Source organism: Amblyomma mixtum, chromosome 1 (genome assembly GCF_055824585.1).
Source record: "Amblyomma mixtum isolate Tamu chromosome 1, ASM5582458v1, whole genome shotgun sequence".
In the NCBI taxonomy this organism is placed as follows: Eukaryota; Metazoa; Arthropoda; class Arachnida; order Ixodida; family Ixodidae; genus Amblyomma; species Amblyomma mixtum.
Genome location: NC_143012.1, coordinates 16,431,582 through 16,453,550, shown reverse-complemented (window position 1 = coordinate 16,453,550; position 21,969 = coordinate 16,431,582). Strand labels below are relative to the sequence as shown.

Below are 21,969 nucleotides of genomic sequence, written 5' to 3'. Positions count from 1 at the left end.
ACAGGCCATTGCTTTTAAGTAAGCCCTCTTCCTCTTTCTGCAGTTCATTGATACCGCATTGAATCCAAACCTGAACGTCGCCAGCGTCGACGCAGTGTTGCGATGTTTTTGCGCTGTCGATCTCGAAAATGCTTTCGATGGTTCCATTTAAAGGAGCTCCAACACACAAAACTCTTATGCAGGGATTTCGGTGTCTGCTAAATAATTTTCAGTCATTATGACAAACTCTTAGCTCAGACAAAGCGCGTGCTGTCTCCAGAATGCTTCGCCAAGCAGCTAAACCAGATCTCTGCTATGTCTTCAAACTGCGCGCGACTTCCACGCTTGTCGCATGAACAAAGCAAAAGCCTTAAACATCAAACCGAACTTTGCGTTTCGCTTTCCTACACATGAAGTATGCGCCCTTACAAATTTCCCACTGACAAAAACGCTGAATAGGAAGGTTACGATGACAGCATAAAATATACAGCGTGAAAGAGACACTGTTTCGCAGCATTACTATGCGCTCCAGATGAGTTGGCCCCAGCGGGGTGGTGAACACAACTTGTTGGGAAGGGAAACAAATCTCACGACTCCGCTCTCGCACCGCTCTGTCAAGCTGCGATCCGGGTGGGCTTACGCAAGTGAGTTGTTAGTGCTCTCGCAGCCCCTTGTGTGGTGTACGCAGCTGCCGATTCGTTGCGCATAGGCGGCAGCGGCAGTAGCAACCAGAGGGGCCGTAGAGTTTCGTGCAGTCAACACGGCTCAGCAGGGCTCTCCGTTTCGCGCTTAGTCGCGGTGCAGTCGTTTACGCGCAGGGGAGGCTCACCCGCAGGCAAAGCATTCAATGCCTTTTCGTAACAGCTGTATTTGCGCCCTGATTAATACTGTGCTCAATAAGAAAGAGCATTATCTAAGTGTGCAGCGACGTCAGGTAAAAGGTAGTTAGCTACACGCATAGAGGATATCAGGAGAGTAATTTGCAGTATTATACTGGTGGTATGGTATGGTATGGTATGGTATGGTGTTGTATGTGGTGTGGTGCGATGCGCTAATACATTGGCATGCCCAGCAGCTTTTTTGTAATCAACTTGTTATTCAAAAAATACTTAAATCTGTCCTGATGTGGTGTGGTGTGGCGTGACGCGGCGTGGCGTGGCGTGGCATGGCATGGCATGGCGTGGTGTGGCGTGGTGTGGTGTGCCGTGTTGTGTTGTGGTGTGGTGTGGTTTGGCGTGGTGTGGCGTGGCGTGGTGGTGTGGTGGTTTGGTGGTGTGGTGTGGCGTGGTGTGCTGTGGTGTGCTGTGGTGTGGTGTGGCGTGGTGTGGTGTGGTGTGGCGTGGCGTGGTGGTGCGGTGTGGCGTTGCGTGATGGTGCGGTGCGGTGTGGCGTGGCGTGGTGGTGTGGTGTGGCGTAGTGTGGTGTGGTGTGCCGTGGCGTGGCGTGGCGTGATGTGGTGTGTTGTGGTGTGCTGTGGTGTGCTGTGGTGTGGTGCGGTGTGATGTGGTGTGATGTAGTGTGTGGTATCATTTGCTATAACGAGGTATGACATGGCATGGTATTGGTTTCAGACCAATAGCTTGTTTATATTGTGTCGGTTGTTATTACTGCACATAAAAAGAAGACTGAGTATATGTGCACTCCGGATTTTAGGAATAGCTGTTCGTGACGGTTCGAAGTGCCTTACGTTCGCATCCTAGCGCAGATTTCAGGACCGGCACGGCAGGCAGAGAAATTCCATATTCTGTTCGAATGAGTCATTAAAGTCGAATGGGATAGTCCGCCTACTCCTGTTTGCTAGCCATGGAGGTGCAAAGCTGACTTTCAACGTTTTAATGAGTGGAGATAACGTCAGATAGTTTAGCGCTGACGGGTACCTTCTAATTATTCGACAGAGAGATATCATAATTTGATATGAAAGTTACCTGTTGTTACGTCCTCAACAAAATCAAACTCATCATAATGCATCACACATTCACTTCGTACTCAGCATTAAGTGCCAGTAAAAGCTGTGTCATTTAAATGCACTCTTACACGAACCTCGGGCTGAATGCACTGGGCAGAATTCGTGGGCAGATATGAGAGACTGCACCGCTGCAAAGCGAGAAACGGTGTGCGACGGTACAGTAATGTGTATTTACAGTGAACCAGCGCGCATGTCTTAAGAGCTTTGTTCCCCACTGTTCAGTTCACATGACAGCAGCTGGAAGCCCGCGCATGTTTTCCGACCGAAAACAAAGCACCGCACTAGCTTGGAATAGTCTTGCTCTTCCTCGAGCTGTATTGTTTGTTGCTCTCATCTATTGGGCACATTCACTCAAACTTTTCTGTGTCCTGCGACTTTTTTACGTAAATGAATATTGCAACGCTTCCTTCTTGAAGTTATAAAATAATTCTGCCTATTTGCGTGAGTACGCTCGTTATTCCAACTTGCGCCAGCAACAAACGCTATCTGCTTAATATTTTGCCCCAAGGATTCTCCGTACCTACTTACTCCTTGCCCCAACTTTAAGTTTTCAAATGCATAACGTAAAAACCAGCCATCGCCATAGCCGGGTGATCTTTATCGCTGGCTTAGAGAACGAATACGACGAGCACAATTTATGCGAGCTTAATTTGGAGTGTTCAACTGACTGAGCTAAAGCTATCTTAGCCCGAAAGCGCACTTCCTTCCTTTTTATTTATTTTTAATTGCTTAGAATTGAAAATTCTGAATGTTAGCTGTATTCTTGTGTTTTTCAAGCTATATTTACGAAAGAATTGCGCAAGAAAACTTTGCACAAGGTTTTTTCCACCGTAAATGCCAGGTTTATCTGCTTATCACTCCCTTTTCTACGATTTCTTCTAATTCCTCTACAGTTTTGTTGTGTTATCTTTTGCCGCTGCTACGTCGAGGTTGTATACTTTGCTCCTTTTTACCTGTTAATTTAAAGTATTATTGCTCTTGTGACCTTCTTGAGGTAATTTAAATATCCTGCTAAGCTTCTCCAACATGTAATAAAGAAATGGGGAGTCCTCAAGAACAAATAAAGTAATTGGAGTGCGAAAAACAATACCCCAAAATTTTATTCGCCTTTGATTAAGCTTGGGGCCTTCTTTAATGATCCAGAAGTCGTCCGCTACATACTACTCTAGCTTCTGTGCTTCTCTGCACCGTGTCCGGCCCCTCTATCTGAGCGTTAAAACGTTTTCAAGGTCTTGCGAAGTTCTAACATGGGCCAGTTTGCAATATGATCGCAACCACCAGCTTTTTCTATACTTTGGTTTTCATTTATATAACATTTTAATTTTTATTTCTATTCTGTTTTGATTTGATTTGCTTTGCTCTGCATTTACAGGGGAATTCCTACAGCGTGGGCGGAAATAATAAATTTCTGGTAATCGTTCTGATCGTCTAACTGAAGCAATATAAGCTGGACCTAATGCTCAATGCTTCCTTTTTTCTGTATTTTTTTCGTGCACACATCTTTTTCATTCGGTACTACCACGCCGTTAAGACTTATCGGAGGCAGGTCCCACGCCTGCTGCTTATCGATCCTATTTGTCCTTAGAATTCGATTCATAAATTTCAATTTTAAACTTGGACTACCGAAGAGCAAGCAACCTATTCCAAGGAAAAAGTAGCGAAGCCTCCGTGCATTTCCCTTACGGTTAACCTGAAGGCACACATGAAGGCGCACCTGAAGGCGCACCTAAAGGCACACCTGAAGGTACACCTCAAGGTACACCTCAAGGTACACCTGGAGGCACACTTAAAGGTACACCTGAAGGTACACCTCAAGGCACACCTGAAGGTACACTTGAAGGTACATCTGAAGGCACACCTGAAGGTACAACTGAAGACGCACCAGAAGGCACACCTATAGGCACACCTGAAGGTACACCTGAAGGGACACCTGAAGGGACACCTAAAGGTACACCTGAAGGTACACCTCAAGGCACACCTAAAGGCACACTTGAAGGTACACCTGAAGGCATACCTGAAGGTACACCTGAAGGCGCACCTGAAGGCACACCTGAAGGCACACCTGAAGGTACACCTGAAGGTACACCTAAAGGTACACCTGAAGGCACACATGAAGGCTGTCAACTACGCAAACACCACGTCTTCATATCTATAGGGCCGGTGACTGCACGAAACTCCACCACGGCAGAGACAGTACACAAAATGCGGGCACAGAATTGAACAGGAGACGAAAGACAAGAAATTAGTGGGGAAGGCAGCGCAATGCCGAGGAGGTTGTACACAAAGAGAGAGGCATAGCGCATGCGCAGAGTGCATCGAGGTGAGGTGGGGCTGCAACTCACTTGAGTGTGCTGTGTACAAACTGCTGGTGCGGGCAGGGCAAGCGGCGTCCAGCTTGGGGCTCTGAGCGTTCATTTTCACTGCACGGAGGAGAAGAGAGAACGCAAAATAAGTGCGGTGCGGGCGAACAGCGACAAAAAAAATCAAAGGCCAAAAACCGAAACAGCAGGGATGTATGCGCCACTGAAGCGGGATGTACGCTGCAATGTGCAGGGTCGCAGAAAATCAGGAGCGCTCGCGTCAGGCTAGAACTTGTCCAGTTTTGTAAAGAGCCGAGTACTTACATCTCTCGGGAGAAACCACGGATACACGTGTGGTTCATCCATGCGGTCGTTACAACCAAGAATATCATGTATTACGTGTACTACTACTACTACTAGTAGTTATAGCAATTGCAGTCTACTGGAAATAAATTTAGTAGTAATAGTACTACTACTAGCTGTAGTAGTAGTAGTAGTAGTAGTAGCAGTAGTAGTAGTAGTAGTAGTAGTAGTAGTAGTAGTAGTAGTAGTAGTAGTAGTAGTAGTAGTAGTAGTAGTAGTAGCAGTAGTAGTGCTAATAGTAGTAGTAGTAGTCGAGTTAATGGTGCAGCAGTAACTCGGGCCATAATGTGCTAAACGAAACATATTTAGGATGGTTACGTTTATGGCATTCCAAGCTAATTCATATAACCAAGCAAGGAGGTAATGTTTGCCCCTGTCAGCTTCCTGAGATATAAATAAATGGACCCTAAACACTTTTGGTCTTTTTATACTTATTGGGGTTATTTAGTCGTGACAACCTGGAAACTCCAAATCGAAGTACCGGCATGACCGGCGGGGTAACACCTCGGCAATAGCAGACCTTGGGCCTTCAAATATCCGCTGCGGCGTGCAATATTTCCTTCTCTACTTTTACCATGTCTTGAGCACGTCTTAAACAAGTTCATATGACTGCCGCAAGGGGAGCGACGGTCACTTAAGATTCCAGTTCTGGACCACGTCACCTTTGCCGGGAGTTTCGCAAATGGCGTGATTTAAACAAAATCTGACGACTAACCGCTCGTGCTGCGTCTTTTAAAGCTTACTGGCCGAAGATCAAGCACATCACGACGTGCGGCAGTACTACAGCAAGTGCAACGGGCAGCAGCTAAGCAATGTTGTAAATGCGAAACTATATGAACTCGGCTTGAGACTAGCTGACTGTAGCTCTAGCGTGCACATGTGGACGCAAATTTAAAGCAACCAAGAGCGTGCGCAGCGACACATGGCGGCAGCGCTCGGGAGAAGGGTGCATACGAACAATAACTAATAATAAAAAGCAATGCACGTAAAAACAGGGGATATTCACTGCAATCGGGAATTCGGGACTCTGATAAGGTTGGCCGGAGCAAGTGGGGAGGCAGCCGTCATGGATGTGCGGAGAATGGAAAGGAGAAACGGGAAAAGGGTAAGAGGTACAAATAACAGCATGGGCAATTCTCGCGTCGCGATTATTAATAAATGTCGCCAAGAACCGAGAGAGTGACATCTGGCATTAAAGGAAAGGGGGGTCACACACGGTACACGGCTGTTTCAGGAAGAGCAACGAAGATTCGTTGCATTCCAACGGCGACAACCGGAGCAGCGATTATGAGGCTCGGTCTTGACGTTTGCTTGCCGCACCAAGGATGCCCACACTGCGCTGTGGTTGTGTCCAGGAAAACTAGGAGGAGACGTTAATAAGAGAAGCTGACGTCTGACGGTCGTAAAGACAGTCTTCGATGACGCCGCTGTGATACAGATTGGTGCGACCTGTCTAGGTTGGGCAGGAATCGTCTTGGGTAGTACAAGCATGTCGCTATGCTTCTGCGTGCCTATGTGCAACGTCACTGGCTCGGTGTTCGTGGAGACACGCCGTCTCCTACACCCCGGGGACGGCGGAATGCGAACCGTCTTTTCATTGTCACCGGACACGTCTGACTGACTGCCCGCTTCGACGAAGGAAACGGGATGCCCCGGACGCCATTGCATGTGACACCCTTGATTGCGAGCGAACGAATCAAAACGGTTGGAGCAATGCAGATTGCACGTATTCTACTCTTTCTTTCCTTTATCATATTATCTTTCTCTACTTGTTCTCTCGGCTTGGAGAAAGTGAAGTTTTCGATTACTTTTATTCAGTTAACGGCCGATTTAATGAATTCACACCCCCTGTCAAAAGGCTGCCACCTATCCGGTTTGCTACCGGGCCACTTACTGGGCCCTAGATTAGATGCATCTCGCGGAGCCCGAACACTATAGAAAGGATAGAACAATAGTTCGCTTCCTACTTGAGAGATTCGGAGAGTTGGAGACAAAGTAAGAGCCCCGATGCATGGCCGAGAGGCACACTTGCTAGTCTGCGCATTTCGGAAGAAGGCTGTACGCTAAAAGCACGACACGCCCTTAGACCAGTTGATTTGGCTTGATCCTCACCTCACTTGCCAGTTATGATCAGCTGTGTAATACAGTTACAAACTATAAACGGCGTCCTAGCCCATTTGAACTCTGTGGAAATTGGGGGAGAGTTTTTGCTGGAGGATTTGAAGGAAGACGAGCGCACATCGCGAGCCGAGTTGAAACGGAAACAGGATTACAGAACTTCAGCTCGAAAATTTCACTTTCGTTTCTTCATTCTATTCAAGGTGTTTAGAGGTCACCTCACACTGGTTCTACGCTTGCGACGGATTTCAAGTGTATACTCGCCACGGATATACACAGCCTCACACGAGCAACTTCCATGGGGACCATTTCTCAGACTGGCAGCGAGAATCTTTACCATTCCTCAGGCAGTCCAGCGCAGCAGATTTGCATTGTACATTCCCCACGCTCCGGACATGGACCTTTATTTTCCTTTTTTTAATATTGAGTTTTTATCAACATCATCACCGCCACCGAAACATTTGGATTCGTAACAGCACGCTAGACAGTCGACGGCAGTCTAGAAACAGATATGCTTCCAAATCTAAAAGAAAAAAAGGACAACGTCTGATTCTATGGAGAATAAAACATGATTGAAGTTCGAAACACTGGCCTGAAGAGGACCTGCTGGACCAGATTTGATCGCGCACCTGTAATTAAATGACTTCCACGCAACCGAAACCACGCATGAACTCTGTCCTTACGAGTAGCGCCTGTTACTCCCCTTTCTCTCTTTTTTTTCACCCCCTTCCCCCCGTGTAGGGTAGCAAACCGATTATTCTTCCGGTTAACCTCCCTGCCTTTCCTCTTCTACCTCCTCTTCCTCTCCTCCTTGCCATGACGCATGACCGTACGCATGTCCTTACCTCTTCGCATTTCAAGTATATGACACTGCGTCATGACGCAACCGCAACATTGTTTCGCTCTTTGTATAAAAGCCTTAAATCAGTTTGTCAAACCGCTTTCATTTCTTCTTCTGAAATAACACATGCACGACTTTTGATGAGTGCACTAATTACCGGAGCTGGTTGAAAAACGATCACACCACATGTCATCAGCGCATACACTAAGCTAACCTAACACTTAATACTAATTCATAACAGCTCTTCCCTCCTGGTCTTACTGAAAAGTGCCTCTCTTCCTCTAAATATCCACTAACAAAAAATTCCACAGATTTAAGCGCCTCGTGGATCACTCACAAAAGACAGCCCTCGTGTTCTACTCGTCTCTTTCAGCCGTCTTATGTGATTCGTCTGTTCTAACTGAGCGCTAAAGGCGCTCAGTTATGGGAGTCTGCGTTCACATTATACAGCCTTCTTCTCGCAAACACGTCAGCTCTGACCATGGTCACGGCCATTGAGTCAGCGCGAGCCTGGCTAGTTTAGCTCGTCTAGACCTGGCTTAACTGCAGCGTGGGTCCAACGTGGTCTCCTCCGTCGGCCAACACAATCCCGGCACGGGCCCCAACGCTCTCCATTCCAGACACCGCAGACAGTATTCAGGGACACGTGCTTCGTGTAAACCCTCCCCAACCCCTTCCCCACAGTGGAGAGCAAGACCAGCGGGATGCGAGCGAGCAAAAACGTTGCGCGCGGTTCCCTTTCCCCAAGACCGTTACGAGTGGCGTTGCCGGGGGAACGCCATGCATATCCAACACATCATAGCACACAGGCGCGCACACACGCGATGCGGACCGGGGACGAAACAGCAAACTCAACTCCACCCGCACACGCACTCGCACGAAGATGACAGCACTTGGGTGCTCCTTTCGCTTTCTTTCTCGTCCTCTCTGCTGTCTGCTCTAGATGCGGCGAAAAAAATCAAATTCGAATTAGTGGATTTTAATGACCACCCTCGAACAAGAGCGTCCGTATCATACGCATAGCGCATAGTTGCTTGGTTGCGTGTTGTTCCATGCTATACCAAGCTGCCGCATCTTTTATCTCTGTTGCCATGGATACTTCGGTTCTTGGAATGGTTGCAGACGATTTCAAAGGCAAAGGCAAGAGGTACACAGCGGCGAGAATTAAGAGCAAAGTGAATTTTTCTGTTATTTTAAACAGAAAAAGAGTTATAAAAGGGGTGTAATATGCTTCAGTGAAAGCAGTGCGAATGCGGGCGCGATCAAAAAAGACAACACCAGCGACGGCTCTGCTGCCCGTTTCATTAGATTATTTCGTTCAGACCCGTTGCAAATTCTATGGCTGTAAGCGTCACCTGCTCATCCACACCAGTGCAGCTGCGCATGCGCGAAAAGTCTAGTAGCCGTTATTACATGGAATAACACTGTGAAGACGGACAAGGATGGACGTTGCGACAGGGGATGGAAGACAAGGGGGTGAAACATTTCTCGCCGTTTCTGCGAGTCTAACATCGTACCGCATTGATATCTTACGTAATATTGAATCTGTATGGTGCGCTGTCACGTTAAAGAATAAAACGCACATCTTCGGCGTAACTTGTCGCGAACCTAATGCAGACATCACATCGTTAATGAATTGCATGTCGCTGTTAACGTCATCCTTGTTCGGCACCAATTATTCCCAGTAACTCTTCGACTTTAATTATCCGACAATAAACTGGACATTAGCGCGACCATGCTGAACACCGTATTCTTCGCACTGCCAAGCGCTCATTGATACAGGCATTTCTTTTTTAATTTCGCCTCAGTCGTTAACAACCGACGCGCATTGTCGGCAGTTCTGCAAATTTTCTTGACCTAATTCTGACTACTAACCCCGATATGATAGTCACAATAATTTTCTTGTCCGGAATCAGCGATCTTTACCCCATTTTTATCTAATCTTTATTACCTTCTCAGCCATGAAAAAAAAAACGAAGGGTTATATTTAATTACAATAAGGCCAACTTCGAAAAGAACAACAGCAAAACTTTCACTTTTCTCGACGACTGTCTTCAACGCTTTGAACATCGTTCCTTTCAAGAAAACTGGGACCTATTCGCAAACTTAATTACATACCTTACACAGGCCCACATTAGCAAGAAAATAATGCCAACAAATTCACAAGCACCAAGGCATGACGCATATTTAAATCGGCTTCCTAACAAGAAACAGCGCTTATTTCTGAAAGCAAAACTGCAGCAAACAGAGCAATGCTGGCATGCGTACACTATCGCGTCCAACAAATTTGATTAAGGTGTCGCGAAATCAAATTTTCTGCAAAAGCCCTGCCGTCTGTACTCACAAGTAACCCTGAAAATTTTTCTGACATTTAACACCCAGGACAACAAGGAGATCTACTAGCTCACCACCAACTAGCTCAAAGCGCTACCGCAATTTAAATTTCTGTAAACTGAATGATATGCCAACAGCGTTGTTTTTTCCAAAAAACAGCTAGCTTATTAAGAAGGGTTCAATGGGATTTCTCTCTGTCAGCACAGAAATGCTTATTACATATTTCATTTCCTTTGAACAAGAAACTACAATACGGCGAAAACCATGCCGTCTGTACTCACAAGTAACCCTGAAAATTTTTCGGACATTTAACGCCCAGAACAACAAGGAGATCTACTAGCTCACCACCAACTAGCTCAAAGCGCTACCGCAATTTAAATTTCTGTAAACTGAATGATATGCCAACAGCGTTGTTTTTTCCAAAGGACAACTAGCTTATTAAGAAGGGTTCAATGGGATTTCTCTCCGTCAGCACAAAAATGCTTATTAGATATTTCATTCACTTTGAAAAATAAACTACAATGGCGATTTATCGTAGCGGCCCGACTTCGGTGCCAGTCACTCCTCGCCTGTTCGGTGTCAAGTCTTACACCCTAAACGGAAAAGAGTAAAGAGGGAGTAAAGTTGTCCTCTAGCGAACACCCTTTTTTAAAGGGTGTGCGCTACAGGACAACTTACTCCCGTTTTACACCCGCAGAAGCGTATCCGTCTTTAGAGCGTAGAAGCACATGCTCGACCCCCCACCCCCTCCTGCGCCCTCCCGGATCTGCCACCTAACCGACAACAGCATCGAAGCGGCGCCACAACCACGAGAACGTCACAACGCTCTTCCCGATCTACGGAGCGTTCGGCGAGACTACGAAGCCGCGGTCTTCCCACGCAGACACACACACTCTCTACACGGTACGTGTGCGCGCGGACGTGGCGTGAGAGACCCTGGATCACGAAACGGACCTCCGGCAACGGTAGTTCCCCTCGGCGTACGCCAGCTGCGCCGGAGCAGGCAGGCAGTAGGTCGTCGTCGTCGCTATTTCAGCTCTTCCCGAAACGGCTCACGCTATACAGCCGCCCAGGATGGGCGATTGCTCTCACTTTCTCCGTTCTTCTCTCTTTTTTTATTGCGAGAAAGAGAGAGAGATAGCGGCCACTGCGATCCGCTCCCAAGGCGACGCCAGCCGCCGCACAAAGGCTCACCGCACAGACGCGTGTGCGTACTCAGATACATACTGTTGTGTACGCGCCACGAATAATGCCTTGCCACTGCCTTCTCTCTCTTGAAGGCAGCGAGCGCCCACTTAGCCCGTGACATTTCCACGGTAGACGCGCCTCTTCTCTGCCGGGGCTGTATTGGTTGCACGTCGGAGACGAGCTGCTACAGTTAAGTTAGGTTTCGTTACGAAGAGGGGGGGGGGGGGGAGAGATTACATTGCGATTACGCGTTCGCCGCAACGCGGATGAACCCTCGTAAAAATTTCTGTAGACAATATATAGACTGTAGATAAACTTTTGTCTATAGAGTCTATAGACTTTCTATAGATAAATCCTATAGAAAGTCTATAGAAAATCTTTAGATTTGCAGCCATACATTTCCAGTAGACTTTTTCTATAGACCGCCTATGGACTATGAATTGATTGACATTAAGATATATCCATACGAAGGCAATAGAGGCTATCAGAAATCTATAGATATTCTATAGACTATTTTCATAAGGGATGAGCGCTAGCAGGTTTTAATCTGTGCTTTCGCGAATAATTATTTTCCTGTTTGTTCTTTTGGGATTTGTGGTGTAGCTAGTCCATCTGGTGTGGTTATGATGGGTGCACTACTACCGCAGGTAGATGAACGTGAGGGTCCAGGTGTCTTTAATGAATGTGCTCTGTCAGCGAGCCCGTACTTGAGGGTGTTGGCGTCTTTCACGGGCGCCTTGGAGCTCGCGTACTCGCCTTACGTTTTGCCTCGGTCCATCGCACCGGCGGCGAACGTTTACGTTGACATGCTGTCCACTCCTCTCTTTGTGACCTCTCCCCTCCTGCGAGCCCTGGTCCCTCGTTTAAGCACCTCGCCCTTCACCCGAGCTTCTACACGACGTTGTTTGTTCTTCCCTGCGAATGACGCGAGCTTCAGCCGCACACGGAAGCTCCGGGATTGCCAGCGAAACAACAGCGCTACCTGGCACTGGCACTTTTCAAGCCGACAGCAGCGCCAAAACACACAGCCTAGCGACCGAAATAAGCGACTCTCAGGATGCCCTAGAAATGTGTTGCAGATTCTGCGTCCGTTCGCCTAAAGCAGCGAGACACGCTCAGGCCACAGAACACGTGTCTACGCCTGAGTTATTAGAACAGTCGGACACAACTCAAGAGCGAAGCTGCTTTCCCCGTCAAAGGACAGCCAATGGTGTCCAATTCGCAGGACCCTGCTAGCGTGAGAGCGCATGGAGCGGTGGGACAATGCAGGAAGAGTAGTATCCCCGACTATGGAGGAAGGGGATTACCCCTTTCATCCGCCACTCCCTTCATTGTCACGCTACAGAATCGGCAGACGCCACTCGCTGGAAGGGAGTCCTTTGACGGGGAAAAGCCGCTTTTTTCTTGAGTTTCATCTGACTATGTTATTACGGATATCAAATATCTAGCAGCTATCTTACACTACTGAAGGGAGTAGTGAAAGGGGCACAACATGATGCAGAATGATGCGTGGGCGGTGGATTCTCTGTGAGATTTCCATTGATCGTCCCATCGACAGACCAAGTCTACTATGCTCGCTGACATAACCGACTATACCTCTCGTTGCACTGAATATGCCAACTATCCCCCACAGCACTACAAAGCCACTGAAAATGTAAATATTCAACGAACAAACTGAAAAAAGACAGAATCCCACAGCACTCAAGTTACCTGAACCAGATGTAACCAGAAACACCCCTCCACACGATGCTCAATCGACACAGAAGCCAAGCAGGACCCGACATTGTCATGCGCGATGATGGATCAACGCAACGCGGACGTCTCCTATTGCGAACGTGACCGAGGCAATCTCGGCGAAGGTCGTCATGACGTCATAGAAAGGAGCGCGCCGCACCCTGTACCCGCTCGTACACGAACCGATCTGCGCCAGATCTCGCGACACACGACTGATTGCGTCACCGCCACTGCCGCCCGCCGATTTCGGACCAGCAGCGTTTAGCTCCGCCAGCCAAGTAGAGTGCTCCGTCTTCCTATAAAACCGTTCAGCGCTGAGCAAGCGAAACATCTTTTTATTCTTTATCATATACCAGGCAATGCACAGGCATTGTCCATGACGCAAGGCAAAAGGAGGGAATCGGCTTCATGACTGGATATGGACATCAGATATCCAGGCTAATCGCCTAGCAGACGTCAGGTATACTCATGGAGCCACATTAAGCCGAACGCATTTGAGAACCGATTGGCTGCCACGGTTTCCTATACTGCGCCCTTGGATGCCGTGATTGGACGCTCTTTACGTGGGTGCTGGCCAATCGGGAACCGCTACAACAGTGCATGCATTGATTGAAGGGAGTTTTGGTTGACTTTTTTTATATTCGAACGCGAATATGGTTCCCGCGCTCTTTACGAGACTGCCATGCAAGGAAGCCAAACCTAAAGGATGCATAAAGGCAATAGCGAAAAAGCGGCACGTAGAAGAGACGAGCATCGTCCGTCTCAGCTACAAAATATCCCTCCTCCCCCTTAAACCTGCTCCCAATCAACTTCGTTAACCTACCCTCCACTAGGGTTCATCGTCATACATACCGAGAATTCAGTACATGCATCAACTGGTTTACTGGCAGGTTAGTTTTTCTTTTTAAACTGCTTTATTAATCTCGTTATCTCTCAGTCTTTCACTTTAAGGCAAAAAAAAGATACCAAGACAAAAAAAAAGGGGGGGGGGGGGGAACGCACGGCTACTTAAATCTAATCCTCCGATGCAATCACGACCCTTAGCTTTTTATTCTTGTGTTTTTCTTGACTGAATTTTGCTACTACGCTTGGCTCGTTCCTAAGGCTGTAAATCTTGTAATGAAAACTTGATCGATCATATCGGGAGGTCCAAAAAGAAGCCAAAAACCCCATGCGAACAACAATATACAACGTCAGGCTTCCATATTTTTTTCTGTGCTTGATTTATACGGTACGGGCATATATAACTAGACCGATGTGGGACATGATATGTTGGGGGAGATTTTGCACAAAGCCTTCCTCCAACTGTATATAGACCTCATAACGGAAGTTGGTGGAGGCGATAACGTTAATGGTAGTGACGATAGTCTTCACGCTTCCTCAAGAAGACCTTGACTGGCAGTGACCTTCTCTCTAGCAATATCTAGTGATAAGTTCCATGCCGTCATCGAAAATTTCCTCAGTTAGACTCAAAAATCCCTACTTAAGATTCTTTGTCCCTGGAGAAGCTTGAAAACTCCGGCAACTTGGAAGAAGTGACGCAGCTTCTGGTCATAAAAATTAATTCCCTGAAACTCCGTAAAAATCCACTTTGCGAAAAATTTTGCAACTCAAATTCTCTGAGAAAAGGAAAGCTCCCTGAATTGAATATCAATGTCAACGAACGTGACGTGGAAACGTTAATGTGGTCTAGCCATTCTTTCAAACAATTCGAACTGATATCGCCCCTTTTTTCCGAATAGAAGCTTAATTTAGCCATGTTTTTTTTTTAAGTTCGCTAACCGTTACTAGTTCTCAGCTAACAAATTAACTGTTCGAAAAGAGTCACGCTAATCCATGTTCATTCCGGAATCACATGCACGGTCTGCATTATAAGCATTGTTTACCTTTGCACCATATCACACGACAATTCTGGCATGTTGTGATCCCAGTAGGGCTTAGCACTGATGATATTACGGACTTTTATATGTTATTATTTCTGAAAAGCACTGCAGTTTTATTGTTCCAAACTTCGCTCTAATTTTTTTTTTTTTTTTGCTCAAGCTCGTCCATTATGTAGACCTAACAATCAATACAAACCGCTTGGTATATGTGACGTTAAACAGGGGGAACAGAAAAAGCGTGGCGTGTATTTTTTTTTATGACCCTAAGACCCGTTCATGAAAAATAAGAGGCTACTAACCATACGCGATAGAAATGATGCTAGCTGACCTGATAAGCCAATTTTCAGTCAAGCCCCATTAACGACAGAGTAGAGTACCTGTCTATTGTCATGCGGTGTCCCGGACTAGGGATGCCGACCGTGTAGCGGGGCCACTCTGTGGCTCCCAAACTCTATTTCAGCAATTAAAGTTTTCACCACCACCACCATTAACGACAGTACATGAGATGTATCTCGGTACATGGAGTCATAATTACACTGGTTTACGCATATAGTCCCGCTAGTCTGTAAAAACTGGCTTGTAGCAGTACCGCGGCTTCCGCGAATCAGCTGGCTAGGTAGATTTCAACAATCCCCTTTGAGAGTTACACCAATCTGAATTCGTGTCTTAGCTACTACATTGTGATTTTGCCGTCCCGTACTGGAGCCGTGACTCCATTATGAAAAATGCAAGACTCCATTATGGTTTTCAGTTACGTTACACTACCTGATTGCTTCTCATATAACTTCTCGCAAAGCAGGAAACTAATTTCGTTGGCAGACCTTTTGGTCCTACTTATGGTTATGGAGCGCAGGTGTGCACTGTACTTAGCAATTAAACCTCTAGAACCAAGACTGAGTCGAAATACCGCATCATAATTGAAGCGGAAGAGGTTAATTAATCGTACTATTTCTCAACACTCCCTCTTCAGTTCATTCCGCCTCACTTTTAGTAGATACAAGGAGAAAACCCGAGCTGTAGAAGGAACATTGAGAACATGTACACTCACGAATGCGCCTATGTGGGAGCAAAAAAGGAAGAATCATCTAGCGTACATCTTTTTATAAAAGAGAGTGCGCTAGAGGAAGAAAGTATACTTCCTTTTTACTCCTTTACGTTTCGAGTGTAGTAGTTAGCCTGTATCAATACGGTACCGCGGTCTAGTCATAAACAGGCCACTCTAACTGAGAATGGAGCTTTCATAAGCAAGAAAACGCCAAAAAACCTAACACAAGTGGCGCCATCACCGGATGATTTTGCAAGTAAAATGCTTGCGTAAACAACGATTTATTTCGCGGATCCCTGAGGATGGGCTACACCGCCATTCACTACAAAACGGTGGAGTGGTCCTCAGTGGTCATGAAAAAGTGTGCTAAAACAGTGTTATGTACAGTACGGTCCAATGTTAAAGGGAACATGCGATCGCGTGGCTTCCGCTCTTCGCGAAGCGCTGCGGCTTAGAACATAGGAGAATTGACAGCACAAGTTGCATGCACAGTAAGCATGGCGGCTGGTCTTTCCGCGCATCCGCCTGATGCCGCCCCTTCTCCCCGCATCTAGGCAACAGGGCTTCACAAAGCGGGGAGGCCATCCGATCGCATGTTCTCTTTAACAATGGACCGTACTGTACCTAGAACGTTGATTTAAGCGTCGGTATTAACTCATTTTTTTCTGATTAACATTCCGAGCGACTAAGCAACGCAGAGGTTTAGTTTGACACAAGACGGAAAAACTACGCCACCCATATCACAAAGATAGATACAGACCTTTAAAATTCCGGCGGCTACTCTCAACTAAGCTTTATTTTTGGCGTCTTTTTTCTTCCTTATTTAGTTCGTTACTGAAACTCCAAATGTCTGGCGTATACGTTACAAAGTTCAGATAAAGCCTAGGTGCCAATATTGCTGTGTTCATTAATGATCCCTGTCTTGGTTAATTTTGCCCTGTCGTTCTGCAATGGTTTAGAATGAGCCAACTAAAAGAAGCTTATCCGAAAATTATCTAACGGTCCATGATGCAGTCCGGGCTTCTTTCTATCTATTTATCTTGACCGCAACAATGCAGGCTTTCTTGGGTAAAAAAAACACAGCTTTCTTGTAATAGCTGCTGTTCGTTGCACGCTTAACATGTTCGCAGCAATGTCAGAAATTTAAAGAGTCGTGCTCTTGAAAAACTCAAGCTGTTTTCGAAAGGCTTCGAAAATTTAAAAATTGTAAAGAAGAAAAAATTGTTCCTCGCCGTCTTGCTCCTAGGACTTTCATGGTGTGGTGGTTTTAAATGCAGCTTTATTGGCATGATTTAATTGCATTCAAAAGGAGTATAAACTCTCCACATTTGATAGAAAGCTGGCTCTAAGAACAAGAGAACACAAAGGGGACTCTATTTCACCCCAAAATGCTGAAAAACAAAGTGACCGACACGCGAAGAAGCGACACGCGAAAAAGCGCGTTGATAGAAAACATTTTTTTTGACGACGTCTGTGTAATTAGAGCCAACATGCTCCGAGCTCAAGAATTTTGCATCAAAAAAGTGGTAAAACTAAAACTGTCACCTCATTTTTATCCCCCTCCCCTTTTTTTTCCTCATGCGAAGGCCCATTAAAGTTAACTTTATTCTCCACAATTGCGGCGAAGGCAAAAGCTGCATTCACCTCCACTTCAAGAGGTGGCCCTCGGTTAGGGGTGTCAGGCAGCGCCACCCACAAAGGCCTCATTTTTTGAGCACGCGTTGGCGTAAAGAAGATATGAAAAAAAGGAAGCCAGGAAAAACAGGAAGACAAGTCAGGCTGGCGTCTTCGAGGAAGCGACCATGGAGATAAAAAAAAATAAAACACAAGAATAGCGGGAGAGGAGGAACCCATTAAAGAGAAGCAGGCCTGGAGGGTTGCGAGCCCCGTTAGAACTTGTAAAGACGGGGAAAGGGGTGAATTACGGGAAGCCGAGAGGGTGAGAGATGGGTGGGAAAGAGAGCCGCGCACACACACGGACGCCCCAGCAGTAGCGCCGGTGTGGAAATGAAGGAACGAGTGCAGAGGTGGCGAGGAGGAAAAAACAGCGCCTGGGAAGCGGCAGCTGCTGAGTCAGCCTGTGTTTTCGCGTCGCTATGGCAACGGCATCGCGTGCAGCTTCGCTCTTTCACCCTCCCGCCAGCTCACTGCAAGGCGCATAGTCGCAGCCGAGCAGCTCCACTCTGCGCCGCCAGCCGCCGACGACGACGGCGGTGGTTGTAGTATTCCCCAACCTCCTCCCCCCTTCTACTCCCTTCAGAATGTATTCCCTTATTCCCCACCGCACCTCTCTCGGCGGTCCTCGCTACCCCCTCTCCCTAGAAAGAAAGCATAAACCATTCAAATGGCAGAGTACAGCACGCGCGAGCTCCAAAAGCCGCCGCCGCTTCTCTCACCGCGCAGTCACCGTACTCTTGCATAAAGCGGGGTTCGTCGCCCACTTTTGGGCGCACGGCTCCGCGCGCCAAGCGAGGCCCGTGCTTGGAACGGTGGTGGTGGCGAGTGTATAGCGGCGAGTGTCTGTCTAGTGTTTGTCTTGTTTTGGGGAAAACGCCACCGGCTGACGAGTGCCGCCGGGCGCGTGCTACGCACCCCCCCCCCCATCCCTACTCTACTCCCTTTTGTAGAGGGAAAAGCGGGCAATGGAAAGGGGCCCTCCGCATTAGAAATAAAGATTTAAAACAACCGCCTGCGCGACTTGGTCGGCAGGCACAGGGCCGCCCAGTTGTGGACGGTGGCTTCACAAACAGTGCACGCACGTTCACGTGAAAAGCAGCAGAATAAAAAAAACTGACTACGACCGAAAGAAAAGAGTGGCATGTGGCAAGTTTGCGTGCACCGCCCGAAAAATGAAGCACAAAACGTTTTTTTTTAAAGAATAGAAAAAAAAGGTTGATTTAAAGAAAGACTAGAAAATAGAAAGTGAGCGCGAGAAGTTCGGAGTGCTGGACTCCTCCTACCTGGGCGGAGAGTACGGAGGAAACGTGCTCCTATTTTTGCAGTCATGTGCGACGCCTTGACGTGATGATGAAAAGTAAAAGAAAAAAAGTTTCGGATAGAGGAAAACTAAAAGAAAGCAATGGGAATGCAAAAGCACATTGTAGGCAGCGCTCCTCTTTTTGTTTCGTTTGATTTGATCCTCTTTCTTTTTTCCCACCAACATGAATAATTGTTTCCATGGCATTACCGTAATAAGCAAAATAAGGAGCTGTTTCTTCAAAGTGAAGAAGACAGGGCGACGCATTGAAAGCATGCTGCGCTCTAGTTCGCCCCAACTTCGTTCTTCTTATTTCTCTCTGCGCTTTCTTTTGAGTGTTTTAAAACAGAAATGCATTCCGTGCATTGAACACCAGATTTTTTACCCACTTTTGAGTCTTCACTGAGTGGCACCGCCTTTTTGTTCGCATTTCAGAAATCACCTGGATAACAGTAAGGATCACCCAGTGTCTTTGAAAACGTACGCTATAAATACAAGGCCACGCATAGCGTACACTGCTTGCATGGATGCGTACATAAGAAAACAGGTTACGCCTATTATCCTTGAGAGTTTTCAAGAACAAAAACACGAAGAAGAAGATGAAGTGGAAGTACGTGAAGAAGTTGGTCTGCTTTGATAGAGCGCAAGGGGTCTTGAAGGGGTGAGGAAGGCAGGTGTGCACTTCTCCAGCAGCCATACCCAGGCTTCCAAGTGTGTACCAGCAAATTTGTTCGCGAGATTATACCCAGAATCCATTTTGATTCCGACCGCGACGCTGTTTGCAGGACATCATCCTGTATAACCGTCAATGCAATCAAACGCTCTGAGAGAATGAGCGGAATAAAAGAAAGGACAATAAAAAAAGAACAACGAGAGAAGCGATTTCCATTTACTAGCACTCTACACACTGCTCATCTAACACAAAAACTCAACAGCCAAAGCTGATACCAAGCCCAGATCGCTACCTACGACAGCTTCTCTCCAAATTAACCGCGTCAAGAGATAGCCTGTCACATTCCTTTCTTTTCCTACATTTTTTTTTCTTTCACGAGGTATCTCGCGTTGTTTTACAACCCCGAAACCACTGCATGAAGGTTTGTAAAGATCGCACTTAGTGCCGTTGTTTCTGAGCTAAGAGCTCTGAACTAATCTGGCGAGCATGTAAAATCTGTGGGGTGTAACGAAAATTCAAAGCTTCCGCAGTATATTCCAATGTTCGGGCCCATGCGGCACATAGTGGCAGCCGCGCGAACTAAAAGCGCTTCTTCACATTTTCTGAGCTTGTAAAGGCATACCGAGGCAAAATATATTTAGAATCCATTCAAGAGATTAGATAGCTAGTTAGACGGGGTTTTTGTTCTCTGTTGACGCACCAGACTGCGATTCAGTAGAGTTAGAATAACAGATAAAAGTAAAATTACATACGCAGTTTTGCCCGCAAGATGAATCGCCCGAAGAAAATGCAATTTCTGGAACGCATTGCATAACGAATGAATTGTACAAAGAAAATCAAAGAATGCTATCCAGCTGCACTCGAAACAAAAAGTTCGCTTCGTGTGCTGTCTAATTTGAGAACAAAATAGAATATTCTACATTTAATAACATAGCCAAGTGCCCGAGAACAGCGACGAGTCCACGAAGACGTCGATGCTTATTCTGACAGCTGTATCTGGTACTCCGGTAACACCTCCAGCATGGCCAAGGACAAAGGCGTACTTGGTAACGAATCTGACTTCGCACACAACATGAGACTTGTCGACTGGCTTTCAACAAGGCAGAGCGTGCCCAGGTTTTGTTACAGACCCGAAATTATCTGTTGTCATCAGTGACATCCCTGCGATCCCATTTCTCTGTAGCGTCTAGAGTAGACACTACCAGGCCAGAGCGATGTGCCTCCTGGAACCCTCTTTGCCTTTTCATTCAGAAAGTGCCATATCCCTCCGAACAAAGTGATTGGTTTTGGAATCTTCAAAAGCGTTCTGAGTGCTCAGCATGCGTAGGGGCTTCGGTAGCGACATCTACAAAGAAGACTACGTGGTGGGCGTTAAGGGACACAGTGGTACTATTTTACTCATACTCCGCATCGACGATAACCATGCACTACGTGAGAAAGTAAATTTGAAATGTCTTAACCGCGGAGTAAGAGCACGGGCTCAACTTTTCCCGTCCTTTTCCCACGGCAGCGGAATTACAAACCTCTTCCATTACGCATGCTCAACATTTGAAACAGTTTTGAAGGTCCGCCGTGGTAGCCGACTCCATTTTTCAATATTATTATGAGGCTTGTTTATTTAAATTGTGCTTTTTGTGTGTGTCTATTCCTTCAAAACAACAAAAAAGCAAAAATTCCAGCGTTAGATGAAAGGTAACGTAGCGAATGCATTCTACCATTCGCTACATTAGTTCTGTCACGGAACTCCCAGCCAGGAGTTCCATGGTACCATGGTCGAGTTACCGGCCAAAAGGTAATCACTTTTTCTAGACACCTCGGCGACCGCCTATCGGACACGTATACAACAAGAAAGTGGTGAGTGTTGCTTTGAAAATACAGATAGCCTTTAAAACGCGAACGCGGGGGCCACCGCTCAATCCCGGCCCGGTCGGGGATGCGGTTGCCACCTGACGGAGCGCATGCCGCTCGTTGCCCCGGTTCCAAAATCAAGTCAGCTGGTCCCCCACACTGCGTGCGTGTGTACGGACAGATCGAACAGACCGCGCTCTCCCCCGTGCGCACGCGTGTGACGAGTGTTTCGCCGATCGATGGGTAAACATCGGGTCCGCGTGGAGCAGACAGCCACGTGCTCTCGGCGTCTACCAGCACGCCGATACGTTCGCCACCGTATACTGAGGGGTGACGTGAAGGTCATCGTCCGGGGCATTGGCCCGGGTCATCGAGGAGGTCACTACAGGGGACATATACTGTAAGTGCAGTTACACTGCCACGAAAAATAGGCTGTGTGGCGTTAATTGACATTTCTGATTTGAAAAAAACAAATACTTCCCAGACTGCTACGTTCGTCCGCGCCGTAGAAGTGAAAACAAAGATTAGCTATAGCGCAGCGCGGACAAAACCGCACACTCCAAAGCTCACTGCAGTCGCGTGACCACCGACAGCAGCTCCCTCTCCGCCCCCCCCCCCCCCCCCCCAACTTCTATTCATGCCCACCAAAGAAACATCCTCGGTGCAAACGGGAACGCTTAAAACCTGAAGAAAGTTCTATACGTAGCTTCTATAATCAGA

General features: G+C 47.0%; 1 protein-coding gene across 3 annotated transcripts in view; it reads right to left on the bottom strand.

Moving 5' to 3' along the window:
- Positions 1 to 21,969, bottom strand: part of LOC149365570 (uncharacterized) — a 163,682-nt gene that overhangs the window by 118,532 nt on the left and 23,181 nt on the right. For 2 of the 3 annotated variants that reach the window (XM_089544296.1, XM_089544304.1), the window contains exon 2: positions 4,288 to 4,365. The exons of the other annotated variant lie outside the window; for it this stretch is intronic. In XM_089544296.1, coding sequence (XP_089400422.1) covers positions 4,288 to 4,365 — 78 coding nt within the window. The remainder of the gene's footprint in view (positions 1 to 4,287; positions 4,366 to 21,969) is intronic. 3 annotated transcript variants of the gene reach the window in all.